Below are 23808 nucleotides of genomic sequence, written 5' to 3' on the forward strand. Positions count from 1 at the left end.
AAATAACAGATGAATTCACAATTCTCAATTTGGGTACACACTATACGATGTATCGTACAATATATAACTCTTTGGTGGATCGGAATGGTATATCATGCACATCGTATATTGTGTACGCCCGATCCGTTGTTCACGTTGTTTATTCATCGCATTGTCCTAGTGTTAATTCTAGGTCACCGGACCGTAAAAAGGGCACAGTTGCGCGTGCGCTTCTGAAAAGGGAGCGTGGTCACGAGAAAAGGAAGCATGTCCTTAAGATGCAGCCTCTTTTCGTCACTCTTGGGGGCTTGCCCAGCACTTATGGACATGCTGGGCTGCCCCCAAACTTTCCCCTCACTGAAAATATGCCGCGGCACAACTCAGCCATAACTGAGCTATAACGCAATAAAGGGTACACACTCGACCTTCCAACTTGACTCCCCACTTGTTTGGGCGATGACGCTGCCCTCGTCAGGATGGTCAGCCAATTAACTAGTCAACGAAGGGAGCGCCCCCAAAACTAAATGATTGCATCCGGACAGATGAGTTGCCATTTTTTCCTTCACAAAATAACCAACAATAAATCACCAACCTAAATAAAACTATAAGGGAGGGAGGGTAGGAAGACTGAAACAAAGAAGCTTTGGCCCACAGCTCAAGCTTTTATAATGTAGTCCAACAAAGCCACACCCACACCACTGGCAGGCTAAGTAAAGTGATCATTCCTCATGCCAGCTCCCATCCTAGAGGTTTAAAGTACCTTATTCTTATAGCAATCATTCAGTTTCTCATTGGAAGCTCTGTCCTGCCCCAACTCTTATAAATGCATGCAGTAATTTTTAACTATATTGCGAGTTGAGGCCTAGTTATTACCTCACAATCTATTAAAAATTTGGTTGGTGATAAATATGCCCCTTATTATACCGCAATATTACATTTTGCAAAGCAATTACTCATTTCCACGGTTTTCCAAATGCAGGCACGTCTTGTAGCTTGAAATAGCAACCTGGCTTTAACATGGCTTCCTCCAATTGCCAGGGAAACCAATCACCAAGTCATGCAGTGGAGAGACAGCCCAAACCTTTTTGCTTTATACCATTATTTACATTGGATTCAAAAGTTACACAGCAGCTAATCATTCTCCAATGGCACTTTCATACCAGGTAATGTTGGCAGTCTGATGTAGCTTAGGGTAAAGTGGTCTCTACTACCTTGCGCAGAGCGACGGCTCCCCTAACAACCTTGCAGCTGTTACTAGCTATAAGACATTCCTGCCAGGGATGGAGGTTATTCAAATCCTAATTAAAAAAGCTATTTATGCCACAGTTTGAAAGCCATTGTTGTCGGCAAATGAGATGGAGACAGGTTTGTGTGTACAGTGAAAACATGTTCTTGCTGTAAACACTGAGGATTTTTCAAATACTGTTAATCTATACATACATTCTAGTAGTTATTATAGGCAAGAATTTGTATAGACTAGATGCCCTTTGGGTCTAATTAAATAAAACAAAGAGTCGTCAAAAGTGGACATATCCTGTAAATATACAGAGTTTCCAGGGAAAAAGACTTCAAATGTTGGCAACAATGATCTTATGCTGCTGTTCGTTGTACAAAGAGCTCCATTCCTTTTAGTTATGATGCAGAATTATGAATACCTAATGATCTATACACCCTAAATGTCGCTATTTAGTGTTGTAAGTCGCACAAGAAATAATTGCTTTCCAGGCTTTGATTGTGGTTCCAAAGCACAAAAAAATATTATTCACCAAAAAGCATATAGTTACACGCTGTGATCTAAATACAATTAGCGTAAACAAATTATACAATCACTAGGTACAGTCGATACATACGCATGCGCTCTGGATCCAGATTTCCCGGCATCAACTATGAAACCTCCGTCAACAGAAAAGAAAGATGACTAACTATCAGATCCAGAGTGTTTGCTTATGTACACTTACAGAGATAGGCAGTACAATAGAACGAGTTTGCATGATCCCATTGGTTCTTCCTCTTGCTTCTTCTGTAACGATGCAGTCCATAGGCCAATTTGTACAGTATGGGTTCAGCCCTCCAATGGTTCTTTGTGTGTGTTTTCCCGCCAAAAAACAAGGCTATTAAACATTACATTACAGAGTACATTTCAATGCCTATCTCTCTATGATCCATAATTCACAGACACATGTTGGGATTTCCTTGCCGATGGAACCGGAAGTCTGCAAATAAACAGTGGTTTAGAATGGCATCAAACACGGTTTACTTATCATGTACCAAACCTTAGATCTTAAATACAGTCAATTCATAACATAATAATGAATATAACCTTGAATATTAAACTTAATGCTAAGGAACCTTTCTATGTAGGTGTGCAATGTGTAAGTGTAGGGATATTAAGAAAAGGCGCTAGTTAGCGTTGTGCGTCTACGTGTTTGTGGAGTGCACCGTGATACGTGTTTAACAGGGTTGTTCCTATTATGGGTATTAATAAATGGGTGTATAGTTTTAGTAAGCACACTTAATAGTGTTCCATTGCGTAGGAGACTCACAACGCTAAATAATAACATCGCCGTATGTACTAATATTGTGTGAGATTTGCTAAAATGGCGTTGGGCGGCCATTCGAAAAATGCCATCTTGTTGCCATTCGCAAAATGGTGTCGTGCAGATTTTGATTTTAACAGATTCTGTCTCAGCCAATCATCCGGCTTCGATAGGATATTTTATCTTCATTTGAATCCTTCTCTAGTGTTCGATAATAAGGCCACCACCAATTACGGGAGCTGCAAGAGGCACCATGGGGATCTTAAGCGGACAAATACTTTTATGCAAATCATGCCCATCTAAGTATGTCTGTCTGTCTGTACAGAACAGGTATGTCAAACTCAAAATTCCAACTGGCCCCAATATTCAAGGTCTAAGAGTGTGTGGGCCGCAAGAAAAAAAAGTCTTGTATGCAATTTTGAAAGGTTTATTATTAAGAAAAAACAACAAGAAAGTTTACGCTAAGAGAAGTCAAGTATCGGGAAGAAAACATTAATTTTAATGTTTTCTTCCCAATATTTGACCTCTTTTTGCTGTCACCAATTTTCTAATCTCAGGTAGAGGGGACACAGGGGACATGTGGCTGACAGGACACATGCTCCATGTTAGAGAAAAACCACCATATAGGCAAGGCTTACCTATATAGTGGTTTCTCTCTAACGTGGAACATGTGTCCCTTCCAGACCCCTCTGTCCCTCCAGCCACATGCCCCGTGTTCCCTCTTGCCCCCTGTTCTCCCTCCAGCCACAAGCCCTTTGTGCCTCCTGTCCTTGCCTATTCAGCTTCCAACCCCTGTGCCAGTGCCTCCAATTTACCTTCTTCTTTGACAGCTGTCTGCTCCTCTTCCTTGCAAAATGCAGATGAGTCCTCCTGCTCTTCACAGGCAGCTGGGCACACTCTGAGGGCGCGGACAGCGTGATGTCATCAGTGCTCCTGGTCCTGAGCAAGCTGGCTGCGGCGGGGGGCAGAGGTTTGTGAATTCGGAACTGCAAATGCGCATGGGAGTGGCTGTTGCAGCCGGGACATGCGCAGGCGCAGCAGCTCCCCCGCAGACATTTTACTGCCCATACACATAGCTTCTGCGCATGCGCAGAATCTTCCTCCGCAGGCAGAAAGGTGAATGCTGCCTGATCGGAGCTGAGCTCCATTCAAGGCAGCTGGCCCCGCAGCAGTGTGAGTGTGCAAGTCCAACAGGAACTCACCTGGCTTCCCGGCAGGCTGGTTTTAGATTAGCAAATGTGGGGCCGCCAAAATATGCGTTTGGGGCCGCGTATTTGACACGTCTGGTACAGATGATCAATACAGGGCCATGAAGACATTTTCATAGGAGGCAAAAGAGAGAAATGTTAGACAAAGAACAAGAAGACAGGACTCTAATTTCCCTGATTTTGAGAATGTAAAAATGCCTATTTAAACACAGCTTGAAGTTTCCCCAGACAGACCCTCCCTGCAGGGGACTGCTAAAGAATGATCCATATGCCAAATCTCTGGGTTTTCTTTGCATCCAGATGGGCCCTCCCCATATCTTCATTCCCACCCACTCTCTCTCCCTGTCCTAATCAGCACTCATTATTTAATTAGAAATTCTAATTAAAAAAACAGCTGATGAAGGCTGGTGGGAGGCAGAGGTGGTGTATAGATAAGGAAAGATGAGGATGAGCTAATTCATTTTGTGAAAACTGGAATCGGAATAAAATTCTATTTTAACTCTTTATATGACAGCATCATCTTTACATGATAGCAACGACACATTTGTATGTATAGTTATCACTGCTGTCAGATGATTATTATGAAAAGGATTACGGTCAATGTTTGCTCCTGTATCGTGTACCCTATTTTTATTTGTAATAAACAATTATTTATTTATTTATTTTTTTAACCATAGACTTTATCAGTGTTCTATGAATTTTATTCTCTGGTTTGCTGGAACATGTACTGTAAGTTATTTATTTGCCTTGGTGGGGCTGTTATACACCTGGCTTACAGCTTTGGCAGATCATTCTAATTCCCTTCCAGTTTTGATGGGTTATGTACCTTTATTTTGTCCTGTTTGTTGAAAATTCTCTTAAACTTGCAGTTTTGGTAACTCATCCTCCTTCCCTTGCACTTTGATAACTTTCACACCAGTCTCCATTGCTCTTTCGGTAACTTATACCTATGACCTGGCATATAAATTGCAGCCCCGTGAATCATATTTGGATTTGCAGTTGATAAATTCACAAAAGCACGGCATTGCATTTGCAAACAGGATCACTAAAAACCCCTGGCTTGTCATTCTGTTCTGTTGAGACCTCACGTCTTGTGCTGTTGTGCTGTGGTAGCCTCGGAATATGACCTTTGGACATAAATTTCCCGAGGAACATTGGGGAAAATACGCTGATAATGACAATATCAGAGGTAAACACAGTATAGTTGTGAAGTGCTTACTGGATCAACACCTGAATCCATTTCCAGTATGGCCACAATCGCTCCACCATATATATGAAACAGAAAGAAACATTGTGTCCAGTAGGGTCTTCAAGGGTACTAGTATATATAAGAAATATCCTAGTCCTATCTGATACAATAGGTGGGATGCGCTGTACTGAAAAATGCGGTCAAACCTCCGAAAATGAAGTTTTTAGAGGTTTGACTGCAATCACTGTATGTATGAAGTTCGCATTCCAAAGCTTGTTCCCGATAAGCAATGGACTTCTTATCGTTGACTTCCCCGACGGGGATCCAATAGAATCCCCCCAAGGGTCCCCCGCAGCTCACGCATGCGCTGGCTGACATCCACGCAGAAGGAGTCCCGGGTTATAAACCCAGAAGTCACCACACAGTATAAGGCAGCTGTCCTTAGTGTAAATGTGTATGCATACAGGCATTACTAAACACCGGTATGCATACGATAAATGGCGAGATGGATCACATCCAAACCCGTCCAATGAGTAATAAAGGTGAGACTGCATCCTGTTGGGAAAACCTAAACCATACCTATCTGACCAAATATTTGGTTTTACTGCTACTATTGCTTTATATTGCTCTTTTTGTTTTTTTTTATATTCCAGTCAGATTTGCCAATGTATAGTAAAAACAATATGAGTATTTTCTGAGCATAATGAACTATTTATAAACAGGATACATTTTCCCTACATTATTTACAAAATTAGTAAACTGTACTGGAATGCAATTGTAACCTATGGACTTGGCTCAGTTTGCACATAGTTTAGTGATGACTGCATTTGGTAAAATTAGTAGAACATTAGCCAGACTGGACAATTTGTCTCTTTTTATTAACTATTATGTCTGACCATTTCCCTTTCTCTTCCAAAGGTCAGGCACGAGTGACCCTTACTGCATTGTCAAGGTGGATAATGAAGTCGTGGCACGGTGAGTTCTGTAAATTGTTATTCTCCTAAAATACTTGTTAAAATGCAATAAACAGTGTATATATAATATATATATATATATATATATACATATATATATATATATATATATATATATACATATATATAGATACCGCAAAAAAAAATCGGCACTCAGAGACTGTCATAAATGCGAAATGTATTAAAGGCAACGTTTCGGGGTGCAACCCCCTTTATCAAGCCACAGCAGGCAATAAATTATTTTTTTATGCGGTATCTGTATTTCTTCTGGATTGAGCACCGGAGCAGTTGGGATTAATTTGTCTATTACTTTAAGGAGTGCCAACAAAAATTGACTATATATATATATATATATATATATATATATACATATACAGAACTCTGCGGCACTCGGCGGTCCTTTTAAATCACAACACCATCACTGATCCAGTACTTCAACATTGCAGGTTTATTTTAAGCTGTCATCAGGATACAGAATAAAAGGCACAAGCTTACCTTAAATAACATCCCTATGATTAGGACGCCAGACTCCCGCAAGCTCAGCAGAACTACCGGATACTTACCGTAAGCGCTTCCCGAGAACCGCCTCCGTTGCCCCGGCAACCCGGCCTGCCTCACATCAAGTAACTCCTTCACCATATGTAACAAAACATCTAAAAAAAGACTAATATAATACATTATAAAAACATCTAAGAATCTCTTTTGTATAAGCATTGGTCGATCCCTAACTATATAAAGTGCATAATAGCTAATATGTTAATAATAATATTAATAAACTGCACATAATAAACACCAAATAAATCACATATTATCCAGATCCAAAGAGCTGCATAATTCTTTCATTAATTAATATCAGTTAATTTATAACTCCAAGGACCCATATTGCAGCTATTGTTACCCATATTCTACCAGTATACAGGTATCTACAGCAGGGTTTGCCAAATTTTTCTAAAATCTAGGAGCCAGACCACTGCCCCCCCCCAAAAAAAATTACAAAAGTGAGTAAGGAGCACAGCTCTGTGTGTTTTGCAACCTTTATACACACTATACTAGTCCACAAAATGGTCACAGTTGAATGGATACAGTAAAATGGAGTCTCCCTCACTGCTCTGCACAGCTCCCCTGCTCCACCCTCCAGTAATAACGGACCACATTTCACATAAAACAATGGTGCCAGAAAGTACAACAGAACCCCCCTCCCCTCATGGTCACACCACTATCCCTCTGAAGCTGCTCCACAATCCCTGGCCACGCATAGACCCTACTACCGAGGAGCTCTATGTAGCCGGAGATAGGAGACAGTAGACTGCCAGGACGTACAGGAGGATCTGTGTATACTGGGACAGACAACAGGGATCAGAGTAGGCCAGGATGGAGAAGTAGTCAGCGCAGGCTGGGACGGACACAGGCACAGCAGTCACCGCAGGCGACACTCAGCACATGCACTCCTGTGCATGAATTGAGCACCGCAATACTATAGGCACGAATCTCCGCCAGAGCCGATGAGGATCTGCTTCCTCCCTCACTGCAAAATCTGGTAGCCATGGTGACCTGACCCCTGGGATTTGTTGAGTCCTGATCTACAGCATACAAATATTTAAAGGAAATACATTACACAACAGATGATCATTTAGATCCCTCAGTTTTACTGTGTCCAATAGAAAAATCCATTTTGCTTCAATTTGTAATAATATTTTATGCCGATCACCCTCCCTTGGGTTGTTCAGACGTTATCTATTATAGTATGCCTGAAACTAGACAGCCTGTAATCTGTTTGAAAAATGACAGTTGGGAGCTGATTGGCTGGAGCACCATATATCATACGCAACAAGTTTTATCACTTGTTGTGAGTGATAAAACTCGTTGATAAATGAGGCCCGGAATTTGTATTAGAGAATAGGATTGCCACCTTGTAACAGCAGGTGTGTATAGGCAGCAAGCCTCCCGCTGATCTGATGCAGACAGGGAAAGAGACAGTTGTAAATCACTTCCCTGCCAACACTAAGGTGTAAATTTACTAAAGTGAGAGTTTTTAGAAGTGGAGATGTTGCCCATAGCAACCAATCAGATTTTACTTAACATTTAACTAGCAGGTTGGGCATTTAATTCCCCATTTACCTCCTCTTCTAGAGGAGTATCTGTTCTTATAAGTAAAACAGTCCCATTTGTCTGCAATACCGTTAAAATTGACCCTGGAGGGCGATATGTTTTCTTAGATTGCAGCATTTATTCATTTAATATATTTATTTTAGCAGTATATATTCCTCCACCCTTCTCGTATGAGGTTTTGAAGCGTGCAGCTGAATTTGTAGCTTCCTCTCCTGATACCCCAATTATGTGTCTTGGGGACTTCAACTATGTACTAAATCCTGCTATGGATAGGTGGCGTGGATCCTCCGCCTGTCACGTCCCATCAGGTAGAGGGCTGGCGAATTTTGTGACGGATATTGGCTGGATTGACCCCTGGCGGGAAAAACATCCAAATACACACCAATATTCTTGTTTTTCCCATTCCCATCATTCTTTTTCCAGAATAGACTTGGCCCTGGTCTCCAGAAACCTATTGCCCCGCATCTCTGGTATAGAGTACAAGGCTAGGGGCATATCTGACCATTCCCCGCTATTCTTGCAGTTAGATATTAAAATAGATAAGGGTCAGCATTTTTGGATGCTACATCCCTCCTGGTTATTGCAAACGGGGGCGGGGTCGGAACTGGAGGCGGCATGGCAGGGCTACTTTGCTAATAACATGGGTTCTGCTCCTATTGATATGATATGGAATGCATTCAAGGCCTTTATGTGAGGATAATTGATAAAGAGGGTGGCAGAGCTGAAACTATTCTATAGGAAAAGGGAACTTGAAATGGAAGCCAGATGCCGAGCTTTAGAGTTGTCATATCTGGTGGATAAGCTAGAATCCTCCAGGGCATCATGGTTACATGCTCAAAAAGAATGGACTACTCATTTACAGGACCGAACTAGCCGTCGATTATTATTTACTTCACATTCCAGATATTTTCAAATGACAGGTCAGGAAGCTATCTAGCGTACTTGGTTAACTCAGACAGACCTAGTAACACTATTGCTAAGTTGAGATCAGCTGATGGCTTGGTAGTTGATACAACCCCTGAAATAGCGGATGTGTTCCTGAAATTTTTTAAGAATGTCTACTCATCTGATTTAAAATGTAGCCAGGCAGAACTGCGGAATTATGTAAATAATGCCAAGCTTCCTATCCTTACTACTGAGGCCAGCGCCATATTGGAGGCCCCTATCACTATTGAAGAGATTAACACAGCTATTAAATCATTTCCGAGTGGCAAAGCTCCCGGAATTGATGGTATTCCCCTTGAAGTTTATAGAAAACATGTGTTATTTTTTGCTCCCATATTATTGGACATATTTAATGCTTTGTTTGAGGAAGGGATCTTCCCTGCCTCCATGTCTGAGGCGGTGATAGTGGTACTTCCGAAGCCTGGAAAAGATCCCCTATTTCCAGAGTCATATAGACCGATATCCCTGATATCTACCGATGCTAAAATTCTGGCCAAACTCCTGTCTATGCGACTTAATAGAGTTATTGCTACTATAGTTCATCCAGACCAGACAGGATTTATGCCCGGGAAATCCACTTCTGAGAATCTGAGGAGGTTATTTACACATCTGCAGATCTCCCATGGTGATGAATCATCGTCAGTTGTAGTGTCATTAGATGCGGCTAAAGCCTTCGATTCCATAGAATGGCAGTTCTTATGGGAAGTTATGCGAGCATTCGGGATAGGTCCACGCTACATTAAATGGGTCCAGTTGCTATATATGGTTCCTAGTGCACGGATCTCAATAAATGGTTATGTTTCACCCTCCTTCCATTTATCTAGGGGAACGAGACAGGGTTGCCCCTTGTCTCCAGCCCTATTTGCTTTGGCAATGGAACCGCTGGCATGTGTACTGCGATCCCATCCTGATATAGTGGGTCTTCGCTTAGATAATGGAAATGACACTGTGGCCTTATACGCAGATGACCTTTTATTGTTTTTGGCTGACTATGCTCTCTCCATGCCGGCGGTGCTCCAGGTTATTACAGCCTTCGGTTTATACTCTGGACTAAAGATTAATTGGGGGAAATCCCACATACTTCTACTGAGGGGGTCCCCTCCCGCATCTCTCCAAGTATACCTCTTCCCCTTAAGTGGGTAGACCGTTTTAAATATTTGGGAATCTGGGTTACTAATTCTCCACAGGATTATATCTCTCTGAATATCCAACCATTATTGGACTATCTCCGAATGAAATCTCGCACCTGGGTTAAACTTCCTTTGACACTGACTGGTAGAATTAATTTGGTAAAAATGATCGTGCAGCCTAAATTCCTATATGTATTCCAACAATCTCCTATTTATATACCACTATCCATATTTAGGAAACTAAACAGTTTGATCTCCTCTCTGGTCTGGATGAACAAGCGTCCCAGGATTCAATTGAATACTCTAACTAGATCCCGGAATTTGGGTGGACTCGCTCTCCCTCATTTTAGATTATATTATCTTGCGTCTCAATTGGCGCATTTGAGAATATGGTTGCAGGGTGGCCCGGTGGGTGACTTGATATCTGTAATGGTCTCCCAGGCTTCGCCGGGACACTCCCCTTTACAGGCATTACTTGCAGAGGGATACTCTAAAAATGATCCTCCTGTGTTTTATCAAGCTATTTACATCTGGAGGCTAATTTCAAAAATGGTCAAGTATGAAGGTATAGACCCAGACACTTCACTGTGGAACTCCAAATCATTAGATGACTTGTCTTATTTACAAACAGATAGAGTATGGGGTTCTAAAGGGTTGTTCTCTTTGGGACAATTGTATGATAATGGTATTCTTAAATCCTTTACTCAGTTAAGGGATGAATTTTGTTTACCTAGCTCCTATTTTTACCGATATCTTCAATTGCGACATGCGCTATCTGCCCAATTCTCGGACTCTTCGCCAAATATATTAGACTCTCCTATTAAAAAGTTATTGTTATCTACGGGGTCCCGTAAAATTATATCTAGTAAATACTCTTATCTTATGTCCGCTCATCATTGTTCGGACCTTCCTGGTCTTCGGGAACGTTGGATTTCTGATGTGGGTCCTGTGAGTGATGAGTCCTGGAGCCTTGCCATGGGGTCTCCGAGATGCTCTACTGCATCAATTAGATTTCAACAGATACAGCTATTCATTCTGCATAGGACTTATCTCACACCCGTTAGGCTTATGAAGTTTGCTGGAAGGATAAATTATATCTGTCCTAAGTGTGCTATACTCAGTGGTACTTTCTGGCATTTGATTTGGGAGTGTTCCGTCATAAGTACATTCTGGAACAGAATTCTACAAACTATGGCCACTACTGGTGTCCCTATCTCTATACTAACACCTAGTGCATGTGTTCTAGGAATAATACCTTGTGATTTTTTGGATAAACGTACTACCCAATACGTTATTAATCTGTGTACATTGGCAAAAGTTGTCATAGCTAGATCATGGTTGGCTTCTACGGGACCTGAATATGCGACATGGAAATCACTTGTTAATTCTACGGTGATGCATGAGAAATATATTTAAATCTCACGAAAGTCTGAGTCTAAGTTTGAGAAGATATGGAATAGATGGCTTCAATCTAGTTTCTATGAGACACCCAGTGACTCATAATTGGCTCTAATGTTCTATTGGGAAGTTTTCTATTATGCGGCAATGTCAGTATCAATAATAACAACATTAACACTGTTTTTTTTTTTTTTTTTTTAAGTGTGCTAAGTACATCACAGTTGTAAACTGTTATTAGTTAGTATGTATGTTTAAGAAAATTATATCTGTTTATATGCATATCTATACTCTGTTCCTTTTTTGTAATCACTCAAGTCAGTGGGATGAGATATCTACTCTAACTATTTGTATATGCCTGTTACTACTGATATTATTTGATATGTATGCATGTTATGTACATGTTAATATGTATGTAATTTATGCTTGTATGGTATGTTTTTAAACTGAAATAAAAAATTTACTCAATTTAAAAAAAACATTTAACTAGCACCTTCTAGTACATAATACCTAGAATCTGATTGGTTGCTATGGGCAACATCTCCACTTCTGAAAACTCTCACTTTAGTAAATTCACCCCTAACAGTGAAGCTGCACCTGCTGAGCAGGCTTAGTTGTACACAGGTCACAGCTGGAAAGCAGGCTCACTGAAGCATCCAAAGCAGCTAGGTGTGACAAGAATGGATCAATATCCCAAGCTTCCCAAGAATATCTAGGACAAATTTGCCTGTGTCACGGCACTAGGGTTTTGGTGATTTGAATCAGGACCCCTGGGGCAAGCTACTCTAGTGGGAGAGTGTGTGAAGCTTGAGGGCCTGATGATGCTTCTCCTCATGCAGGTTACTACAGCAAGTATTATATATGATTTGCAGGATACTGAGCAGAGACAGGTATCTGGATATCCTGAAGAGGCAGCAGACTGAGCAACACTGGAGTGAGTGCTTGAAGCATGACAAGGGGCCTGATTCACTGCTGATCACAACTGCGATTACGCACGCAATTGGACAATTGTTGCGTACTGCGCATGCATATGCATCTCAGTGCGTGAGTGCGAACCGGCCACTGCGATAGGGACTGCGATCGCAGGGACTACGCAGACCCATCGCAGAGTGATTGACAGGAAGTGCTGTTTGGGGAGGTGAGGAGGGGTGGTCTGTGAAACGGAGGCATGCCAGGGCGTTTGAACGCCGTTGCAGGGACGTTCATAAATTAGCCACTGCTATGCCATATGCAGACTGAGGTCTCATAGCATGCAGTTTAGTTAGCAATTTCTGAGTAAGGTCAGAGCTTGTGCGAGAGGCTGCGATGGTACTCGATTGTAACGATAGTTTTGCAGTCTTGCTAAACATTACGGATGTGTGTAAGGTAAAGTGGGCGTCCTTATGTTATGCTGCGTCGGCATAGTGATTGCATTGGATTAGCATTCTATCGCAGTTGAACTGCGTGCGTAATCGCTATTGCAATCGCAGTTGCGATCAGTGGTAAATCAGACCCAAGGTCAATATGCAGGTGGGCTGGACTTTAGGTATTACAGCAGAGGCAGGCTGTTGCTTATATAGGAGTTGGTACTATGCACACTGGAGGGTATGCAGATGGTATTTGAGTTGAGTGCTTTGCACAATTGAAGACAGACTGCAGGTGATGTTTAAAGTTGAGTGCTGTGCACACTAAAGCAGGCTGCAGAATAAAGATGTTTGAGTCTGAATGCTGTAAGCAATGCAGGAGACTGTTGACTGTCTGAATGCTGTATAGCAACCCAGGAGACAGGTGACTGGATTGGAAGCAGAATACAGACAGAACCAGGAGCCAGGAGACTGATCTTCAGGGAATTGAATTTGTTCTGGCAATTATCACATGCAAGTCAAGGTTTAAATAGGATGCTATAAGTGCCGATAGGCTGAGCAGAGCAGCTGACCAATGTTGTTGGTAAGTGCAATCAGGTGATCGCAACCAGCATGGAGGCGCCCATGGTCAGCAAATGCGGAAAATTATCACCATGGAGCTGAGCATCATTCAGCTGCCCCTACAACACTTTAATGATAAATTACTGCTCAATAGTACAGATGTGTCCACTTACATCCTTGCTGATTGCGCTACAATTGTGCACACGATTCGCACCATGCAATCCTATGGAGTCGCGGGTGCAAACCCAGTGCGCCTATCCAGCAAAACTGCAAGAGGACATATCTATACCTTCGTTTGGTATGCCGGGCGGGGGATGGGGTTAGGTTAGAGGCTGAGGGTTCGGAGGAGGACTTAGGGTAAGGCCCCCCCCCCCCCCTCCCGGGAGGGTTAGGGGCAGGCTAGGGGAAGGGGAGGCTAGGGTTAGGCACCCTCCCGGGAGACTTAGGTTTAGGCTGCGGGGATGGGGGAGTTAGGTTTAGGCACTTGGGGGGGGTTAAGGTTAGGCACTAGGGGGGGAGGTTAGGGTTAGACACCCCTAAAGGAGGGTTAGTTTTTATACTTACCTTTTCAGCTGTCGGGATCTTCACTGCTGCCGGTTTTCCGGCGTCGGGATTTGAACATAGGTCCGGCGGTATTTCATACCGATCTCAATCACCCGTACACATAGCCAGATGCAACAATATATCTTTCAGATATATCGGCATCGGTTGTGCTGCAGGGCCGATATGACATGTCTGTAAACATCGTCGTTCACAGACATATTGGGTGTGCACACTTGCCGATGCAATCGCAATATATTGCTCCTGGATAGAACAGGTGATATATCGCCAAGTGTGTATCCAGACTAACACTGGAGTTTAGATTACAGTTTGGACATGCCCATCTAAAATCTAAACTGGTTGGGTTCGGGATGCCAGTGCTTGGGATCCTGACGGTCAGAATCCCAACCAGGCTACAATGCCGACGCCCCCAGGTAAGTAATCCTAACCGCCCCCCCCAGTGCATAAACCTAATCCTCCCTCCCGCAGCCTAAACCTAATTCTCCCCCTAGTGCCTAACCCCAAGCTCTTTCCCTAACCCTCCCCCTAGCCCCAGTACAGTCGGGATGCCAGCGCCGGGATGCTGATAACTGTGTCGGGATTCCAGTGTCGGCATTCTGACCACAGGAATCCCCGCGGTATGGATTCTGGGCCTGATTCAGAGCCGGACGCTATTTGCGCTCGCTCGTTCAGAAAAAGGGGCCGGCTATTTAAATTGAGCGCTCGCTCTTTGCGGTCTGTTGATGCCTCTATGTCTGAGCGAGCGAACGAAACAAGCGCTCGCTATTTTGCAAAGACGCCCCCTGGCCGCTCGCATCATACGTCATCTCCGCTATTTATTAGATTAATCGAGTACATCGAAAGGCGTCTGAACTGCTCGCAGTGCTTGTGGTTGAATTTTCCTACCGCAATCATGCGAACAGTTCAGGCTAAGAAACAACCAAGTGACGTGGTCGATGACGCTGCTTTGTTAATTATGCACACCCTTAAAACGCCCGTTTTGACCGTTTGGCACGCCTGCGTTTGGATCTCCACTCCCCATTTTCAAGGACCTTCCCCTGATACCACCCACAAACGCCTCATCCTGTCACTCAAATTAGCAGGCACTCGCAATTTTGCGAACACACGTTTTCCGACCGCACTGACTGGTTGGCGCATGCGCATTACGACCTATACGCATGCGCAGATGTGCGAACATCGCTCAGAGCGAACGAGCGGCCGCTTACGAGTGGCTCTGAATCAGGCCCTCTGACCGTATTCCAATCTAAATTTATCTGCACATTTTAAATCTGCCCTCTGTACAGTGCAACATGGCTTTACAAAGGTGCAAAGTTAGTTACTCTTTCTTGCTTTGCTCCTAACTCAGACTCAGCCCCTGGTGTGTGGAATCAAAAGGGTGTTGTAGAAAATACATAGTCTATTTGACATCTGCCAGGTAAGCAAATATTTTGAATAAGACATAAATTTCTGATCCACAGGAACCTTCATGGTTACCCCCAGTTCTCTTCTCCTCCACTCTTACTCCCTCCAACTATAAAAGGTACATTATATTATCTATCAATGACCTAATACATATAGGCCCTCATTCAGAGCCGTACGCTCTGAGCAGAGCGCACGCTCTGCATGAGGGCCGGGCTCCATTTTCATGGAGCGTCCTCCTGGACGCTCGTATAGCTGTGGGTCACCACCCACAGGCTATACGAGCGTGCATTTTGATGGCCGCGATGGTCGTGACCATCGCGACCATCGAAATTGCGAGCCGGAGCCTGCGGTTGAGGTTTTCAACCGCAAGCTCCGGAGTGATTTTGGCTCTATCAGAGCCAAAATCACTCCCACTGACATCACTAGTGATGTCAGTGGGCCGGCTTCTGACGGGAGGCGTTCCCGTGGGAACGCCCCCGTCAGGGAGGCACGCCCCCGGCACGCCCACCAAAGGGGGCGTGCTGTCAATCAACATTGACAGCACGCCCCCTTTGATCGGACACAACGAGCGAAGGAAAGTCCTTCGCTCGTCGTGTCTGGCGCATGCGCACGACGGAGCTCCCTCCGTCGTGCGCATGCTCAGTGCAGACCATCGACCCACTTGCGAGCGGACAGCCGCTCGCGAGTGGGTCTGAATCAGGCCCATAGTTTGTATTGGTATTAATCCACTAAACTGGCTAAAATTGATTTGTAAAAGATCCTTTCCAATTCCTACCAATGAAGTCTACAATGATATTACAGTAGTCCTCCTACAAAACGTATGCTGGGTATATACTATACAATTATCGGGGCGATCCGCCCGATATCAGCGGCTCGCTCAGATAATTGCACTGTGTGTGCAGGTGACCGAGGGTAAAATTTTGATTGAGTAGGCATACCAGATCGTCCAGCATGCCCGTTCTATAAGATATTTTGTAAGTTAAATGTTGGCCTGGATAAGGCAGCATATGCCAAGCCGCGGCTGACTGACAGGCATTACCCCTGTTCCTTCACAGGGAAGGAACGGGGAAATGTCTCCTCCCAAGGGGCGGAGCGCAGATATCTCACAGTGTATGCCCGCGATATCTGCAGGGTGAAGGGCTGCCAGATGAAATGTCTGTCGGTGTGACAGGCATTTTATCTGGCAGTGTATGCCCAGTATTAGACGTGGAAGAAAACATATACTGTATCAAAGATCCAACCATAGGCGAAACTAGACATTTAGTAATGGGTGTTCCCAATTCCAACCCCTCACAAGAACTTGTAAATGGCGAGCATCTCTTAATCATGACCTCATTAGAATATACTACCTTCTCTTAGCCCTCATTCCCAAAACTCAGACTTCTACAAACCATTTTCCCAGTGCTCCCAGAACCTTCTCCCTATATCTCCGTCCCACCTCACCTTTATTTCCATTGCTCCCTTTATTGACACATGATGTCTAATACTACGCACTTCCTCCAATCTCTCTCTTCCGAATCAGCTCTCAACTGCGGCTGTTGCTCTTCTTTGCAGCACATCACCTGACTCTTTCCTACAATAACACATACCGACACATAATCGTGACGTGGAATAAATGTGATTGTCATAAATAGTGGTCGAAGTGGGAAATTAAAAGTGATGGGAAATTTTAAGTGAACGGCTAGGGGCTGCCTAGGCCCCCAGAGTCTTTAGGGATTTGGATAGTGTGAAATTAATTTTAGATGCTTTTTAACACTACTGTTACCAGCTGAGATTCAAATGTAAGGCCACTTAAAAGAAAAATAGCTATCAGCTTTTATTAAAATGTGGTTCGCTTTAACAAGGGACAAGAAAATCAGCCAGAGGATATCACCTGCCGCAGAGAAGGTCAACTTCATCACGGTCCCAACAAGCCTATGGCCGCTCTGCTATGGGGCGGGTGGAAGGGTGAACAATGCCTCACTGTGATAATGATCGCTTTAATCGCATCTGAATCCACCACTGGACAGCACACTCTGAAGTTGTCCTGCAGGAACCAGGCTTTTCTGAGTAAAAGACGTACTATAGCATATAAGTGCGAACACTGAAATAGTGTTTGTGCTATATAGCAAGAAACAAAATGATACAGAAATAACATAGCAATAAAACAACAGGGCATAAACATGGCAGCTAGCAGTACAAAGCCATCTAACCATTTACATTACCATAGGCAGCACAGTATAGGCTTGCAGGGTTAAAACAAATATATATACAATTTAGATAGCATTTACCAGTGTGGTGTTTAAACTATTCACCTCATTCTTAAGGGGCCTGGCTGGCTGACAACTATTAGCCTGGGGGGCAAACGCAAGCACATGACCTTGTGTGTTCTACTAGCATGGTGCAGCAGAAAATTGGGTGTGTCAAAAAATGTGGAGGCATTGTTTGTCTAATGTGAGTGTGGTTTACACAGCCAATAAAATATATGAAAAATGTCAAAGAGCTACAATCAAATAAAACACCTCTAACAAAGCAGACACTATACTAGTGACCTTCATACGATACACAGAGTTTTCTAGTGACAATACTTATTGTATAATACAGGAAGCATTCTAGTGACCGCCATACAACACAGACAGCATTCTAGTAACTGAAAAAGAAGGGGAGGTAACAGGTACAGAAGTGGGGCGACATAGAGAAAGGCAGGGTAAATAGGGGCAAAAAGATGAGGAATGATAGAAAGAGGGGAGAGAGAAACTGAGGGCTGGAGACAGAGAGCAAGCAGTAGAGGGGGCATAGGGAGTGCCCCCCCCCGTAGTGGTCCTCCGTATTCAGTGCCCCCAGTAGTGATACAGTGCACCGGACAGTAGTGCATAACACACACACGCACACACACACAGAGACATACATACACATTAAGGCAGCACAGACGGTGTAATGGTTAGCGTTACTGCCTCACAGCAATGAGGTCATGGGTTCAATTCCCACCATGGCCCTAACTGTGTGGAGTTTGTATATTCTCCCTGTGCTTGCGTGGGTTTCCTCCGGGTACTCCGGTTTCCTCCCACACTCCAAAAATATACTGGTAGGTTAATTGGCTCCCCTCAAAATTGACCATAAGTGTGTGTGTGTGTGTGTGAGCATGTGGTAGGGAATATAGATTGTAAGCTCCACTGGGGCAGGGACAGATGTGAATGGCCAAATATTCTCTCTGTAAAGCGCTGCGGAATATGTGTGCGCTATATAAATAACTGGTAATAAATAAATAAATACACAAAAGACTGACTTACCTAACTCCACACTCCTGCCGCTCGGTACTATGGGAGAGACATCATGACGTCCCTCCCATCGCCCACTGCAGAGCCAGAAGGCGGAGCTCATGAGTGAGCTCCAACCCGACTCTGGCAGTGGGTGCAGCAGCCAATTAGAGTCTGTCTGTTTCTCATTGGCTGCAGTGCTGAAACACACACATCACGACCAGGTAGTACGAGTGTACCACCCAGCGCCGGCGGCTATGTGCGTGTTACTGTGTAGTGCGGACTGATGGACCTGTACTGTGGCCGCCAACGCCCCCCCCCTCCCCGCTGGTCCCACAGCGCCCAAGGCACGAGCCGAGGGCGCTGTGCACTAGTTACGCCACTGCAATGGGTGCAGGGTGTGTGTGAGGTTATGGGTGTATCGTGTGTGTGAGGCTATGGGGTCATGTTTGTTAGGCTATGGGAGCAGAGTGTGTGTGTGAGGCTATGGGGGCAGTGGGTGTGTGAGGCTATATGGGCAGCAGGTGTGTGTGAGGCTATGGGAGCAGTGTGTGTGTGTGAGGCTATAGGGGCAGTGTGTGTGAGGCTATAGGGGCAGTGGGTATGTGAGGCTATATGGACAGCAGGTGTGTGTGAGGCTATGGGAGCAGTGTGTGTGAGGCTATAGGGCAGTGTGTGTGTGAGGCTATGGGGGCAGTGGGTGTGTGACAAGCTATGAGGGCAGCAGGTGTATGTGAGGCTATGGTAGCAGTGTGTGTGTGAGGCTATAGGGCAGTGTGTGTGTGAGGCTATGGGGGCAGTGTGTGTGTGTGTGAGGCTATGGGGGCAGTGTGTGTGATGCTATGGGGGCAGCAGGTGTGTGTGAGGCTATGGGGGCAGTGTGTGTGTGAGGCTATGGGGCAGTGGGTGTGTGATACTATGGGGGCAGTGTGTGTGTGAGGCTATGGGGGCAATGGGTGTGTGATGCAATGGGAGCAGTGTGTGTGTGTGAGGCTATGGGGGCATCATGTGTGCGTGGCTATGAGAGCAGTGTGTGTATAAAGCAGTGTGTGAGGCTATGGGGGAAGTGTGTATATGAGGCTATTAGGTCACTGTGTGTGAGGTTATGGGAGCAGTTTGTGTGCGAGTCGACAGTATAGGGCAGTGCCTGTGTGTGTGTGAGGCTGTGGGGAAGCTTGTGTGTGAGGAGGTGGCACCAAAGAAATCGTCATCCACGTGGTCTAGAACCGGCCCTGGTTACCGTATAGGGAATTTGGGCCGGGAATTTGGTAAAAAAAACACATAAAGGAAGCCAGAAAGATGCAGTGATTTATTTGTATTATTTAGTTAATGTTACAGAAAGGCATTTGCAAACCAACCAATCCATTCATCTCATTAATTATATTTATCTAATAAAACATGTTAAAATGTATTTTAATGTTCGGTTTGATTTAACCATTAACGAATTGTACACACAAGTATAAACACCTTATGTTGTATAAATTATTGATTTTTGACTGTCACAAATTACATTTTATCTGACCTCTCCAGTCAGGTGAAGTGGTGCTTGCATTACAAGTTATTCAGGAACACTGCGGCTTAAGCTGCCAAGTTTATACTCTACCAAGAATTATTAGATTCAGTTCTGTCTTCATTCAAAGCACAGAGTTTCGTGTACATGAGATGCAAGTTTATTAACTTAATTAAACATATATTTTACAGAGTAATGTTTTAGCCTCCAAATATGTTTTTAGTGTTATTATTATTATTATTATTATTATTATTATTGTTATATTATTATAGTAGTACTGTAGTAGTCATAGTAGTATTCCTATTACACCACTCAGTCTTGCTGAATATTTGCTGAATAATAGTTACAGTGCAAACTTTCTATTCTACTTTATGCATATTATAGATGTCTAACAACTACATTTGGATTATATGCTTATTACATTGAGTATGTTATGAAAATCACTATTAATACAGCAAGGTGAGCCTTATGCATTTTTCATAAATGTCCTCTAAAAAAGTGAGTACAAGAGACAAGGCAGCAGCACTAATTGGCCCCCAGACAGGAGGGCTTGATACTGCAGTAATATAACAGCGCAATGTTCCACAGCTCAGTGAAATTATGCAAAATAGACTTCGGGGCCACTTGTCTGTCCAGCATAATTTTGTAGCATTAATGAAAGTTGTCAGTAGTTAATTTTGTAAATGCACAAACTTACACTAAGTAACCTACTATATCAATAAACAGGGACATAGTGTCCCACCCCCACAACACTTACTGACCTGGATTTATAATGCCTAATACCATAGGCTATAGAAAGGTGTTTTATCCTCTATCTGTCTTCATGTGGGGGAGAAAGATTCCCCTCGCCCCCTCCTCCTATGAAGTGTGAGTTTCTCAGCATCCTTTCATCCTGTTTCCATGGAGACAGGATGGAGTTATAGCTCATGTTGAGCCTGTTACTAAGCTTTGAGTAAAGCCTTGTTATACCCAAGGGATGAGCTGCACCCTTGATGTATCTGTGCATCAAATAAACTGGAGCTGTTTGAAAAATGCTGTTTAACTCATGCAAGTTTTATTCCAAATTGTTAAAGGTGTGAAAAATGGACAATTTTTTAAATAAGTTATCCGTCATGATAACTCTCCAAATATTGGCACCGTCTGCATGATAAACAACAGGACAGCTATTTTACTATGTTGTGGACAAGGTTTTGATTAGTCTCCACCAAATATCATTCTTAAAGAATTGCATTTCTACTTACATAATTCACTTTGGAGACTATTTACTCTATGACGACCTGTTATAGTGGCACGAGTCCTGCCAGGTAAACCCTAGTGCTGGTTGCAGCAATTTCAGGAGGACACCACGCTTTTTGTCCTCCTGATTTTACTACTACCAATCTAGATTGCAAAGGCTAATGATGGTTACCTTTGCAGTGATGAAATGGATCCATGCAGCTCTTTACACAAATTCATCTGTCAGAGGTGACTCATTTTGGGGCATTTTTGTTAAATCTGATGCTTAATATTTATTTTAATATAAAAAAAAAATCAGAATGGTGATTTGCATTATAAACAGTGGTTCGGTGGTGGTTTTCCAAAACTGCCTGGTTCTTCCAGGTTTTTGCAAAACCGCCAATAGTAAATTTACACCTTCATTAGGGCCGGATTAAGGTTTGTGGGGCCCCTTAAAAAAAAAATTGTCAGTGGCTGGCGATGTTATTAAAAAGTGTAAATACTCCCAGCACCACAAATGTGCTAAATACACTGGTAGTGCCCCCAGGTCACATTATGCCACACAGAAACCCCAATTCACATACGCCACAGTGCCCACCACTCTGGTGATGTAGCTATGTGTGCCCCCCCCCCTCAGTGTGTAGGGGCCACTGGGCATCTACCCCGGCTGCCCTGTTGTTAATCTGGTTCTGATCTGTAACTCTATGTTTTAATGGAGTTGAATTGAAATGATTCATCTCACGTCTTCTTTATCATACATTTCTGTTTAAAGTGGACCTGTCCTGCCCAAATGTCAACATCATATATAACCAAACTTTTGTGTCTAAAGAGCCTGTTACTTGCGGGATATCCCCCGAAAACACCAGTTATCTCCAATATCTGCAGCAGTCCCTCAATTTCCAATAGCAGCCACAGCTACTAGGCTGTCATATTTACTGTACCAAGTCCGGACCTTGGCCCCGGCCGCTCATGCCAATTTCCATTGGCATGTGCTGGGATGGGTAGACACAGGCTGCTGCAGTTGAGAGATAAAAGAGGGGTGGCTGGCGGCAGACCTGGGCTCCCGCTGAGTCCCTCCATCAAGCCTGAGCCTGGATAATTAGTACCCGCCTCTCCCCCCTCTCGGCGTCCCTGAGGATGAAGGCCATTGCAACTCATTAACTGAGCCCAATCTATCCTTTGTTGTTTCTTCTGAATTTATTTTGTCTTCCTTCTATGTCCCTGTTTTATGTATGTTTTGTGGACCACAACGTCCATCATGACAGAGCACTGTGGTGTCTTACAAATCAACAACATCAATCATAATAATTATAACATAACATTTCCAGTCCTCAGGACTAAACACATGGCTGGAGGAATGTGTGTAATTATTTTTAAATTACTCGAATACATGCTCATTAGCGAAAGGCAAAAAGTTACAGATAAATTACATAGATAGATAGAAATTCTAATGCAATATGTAGGTTGCACAATTGAACTGGAAAGCATATCGCAATGCCAGGTCTACAAGCTTTTCTGTTTCATCAATGCCTATCCAGTTTATTTTTTAAACCACTAATTTCATAGCAACCATATAAAACCTTAACTGCAGTACATATATCTTCCTTTACTATTGTTATTATAGCTGTTGTTGTTATTATGATTATTATTATTATTATTATTATTATTATTATTATTATTTTCTGTATCCTCTATTGTCTACCACTTCTCATAATCCTTTATTTCTAGCAGTAGAATATTACTTTGGTTTCTATGGGATATTCCCTTCAATACAGATAAAGCAAATATATCCCTGAAACAGAGTTTAAATTGGTAGGTCTCACAATCTTGTGTTTTACTCACACACAGCACAGCCACTGTCTGGAGGGATCTGAACCCATTTTGGGGTGAAGAGTTCACCCTCCACCTCCCCCTTGGTTTCCATACACTCTCCTTCTATGTGATGGATGAAGACACAATTGGGTAAGAATGTTATCTTTCCTTTGCAGAGCATTTTCTATAAATGTGACTTCGATAAAAATCCTAACAACATTTTGCATAAGTAGAATCATTTAGAACATCTTCAACCTATTTCATCAGTCTTTAAAATAAAAACCAACATAAATATAGTTTTATTATAATTTTATTTTACTATGTAAAAAACAATACATTTAAGAATTTTTTTTTTTTAATATACTCAATTTAATAATCTCAATTTAATTGGTTTTTCTCCTAAGGCCGACTCTGTTGCACTCAAGTGAATCTACCTTACATGGCCAAAAGAATTGACATTGCACACATATGTGATTGTTGAACATCTCATTTGAATTCCATTGGCATTAATATGGATTTGGTCATCCTTTTTCAGATATAACAGCCTCCATTTTTGTGGGAAGGCATTGCTTAAGTTTGGCATTGATGTTGGGTGACAAGGCCTTGCTTGCATTCGGCTTTCCATTTCATCCCAAAGGTGTTTGAAGGGGTTGAGGTCAGGGTTCCTGGCAGGTCATTTCCATGTCAAACTCAACAAACCAAT

The 23808-nt window shown here is 43.1% G+C and overlaps 1 protein-coding gene across 1 annotated transcript in view; it reads left to right on the top strand.

Annotated features, from left to right (window-relative positions):
* The window catches only part of RASAL1 (RAS protein activator like 1), an 87270-nt gene that overhangs the window by 23010 nt on the left and 40452 nt on the right, over window positions 1-23808 (top strand). The window contains exons 2-3 of the mRNA XM_088443495.1: window positions 5832-5888; window positions 23142-23255. Coding sequence (XP_088299621.1) covers window positions 5832-5888; window positions 23142-23255 — 171 coding nt within the window. The remainder of the gene's footprint in view (window positions 1-5831; window positions 5889-23141; window positions 23256-23808) is intronic.

Source organism: Taudactylus pleione, unplaced genomic scaffold, assembly GCF_031769625.1.
Source record: "Taudactylus pleione unplaced genomic scaffold, aTauple2 ptg000330l, whole genome shotgun sequence".
Classification (NCBI taxonomy): Eukaryota; Metazoa; Chordata; class Amphibia; order Anura; family Myobatrachidae; genus Taudactylus; species Taudactylus pleione.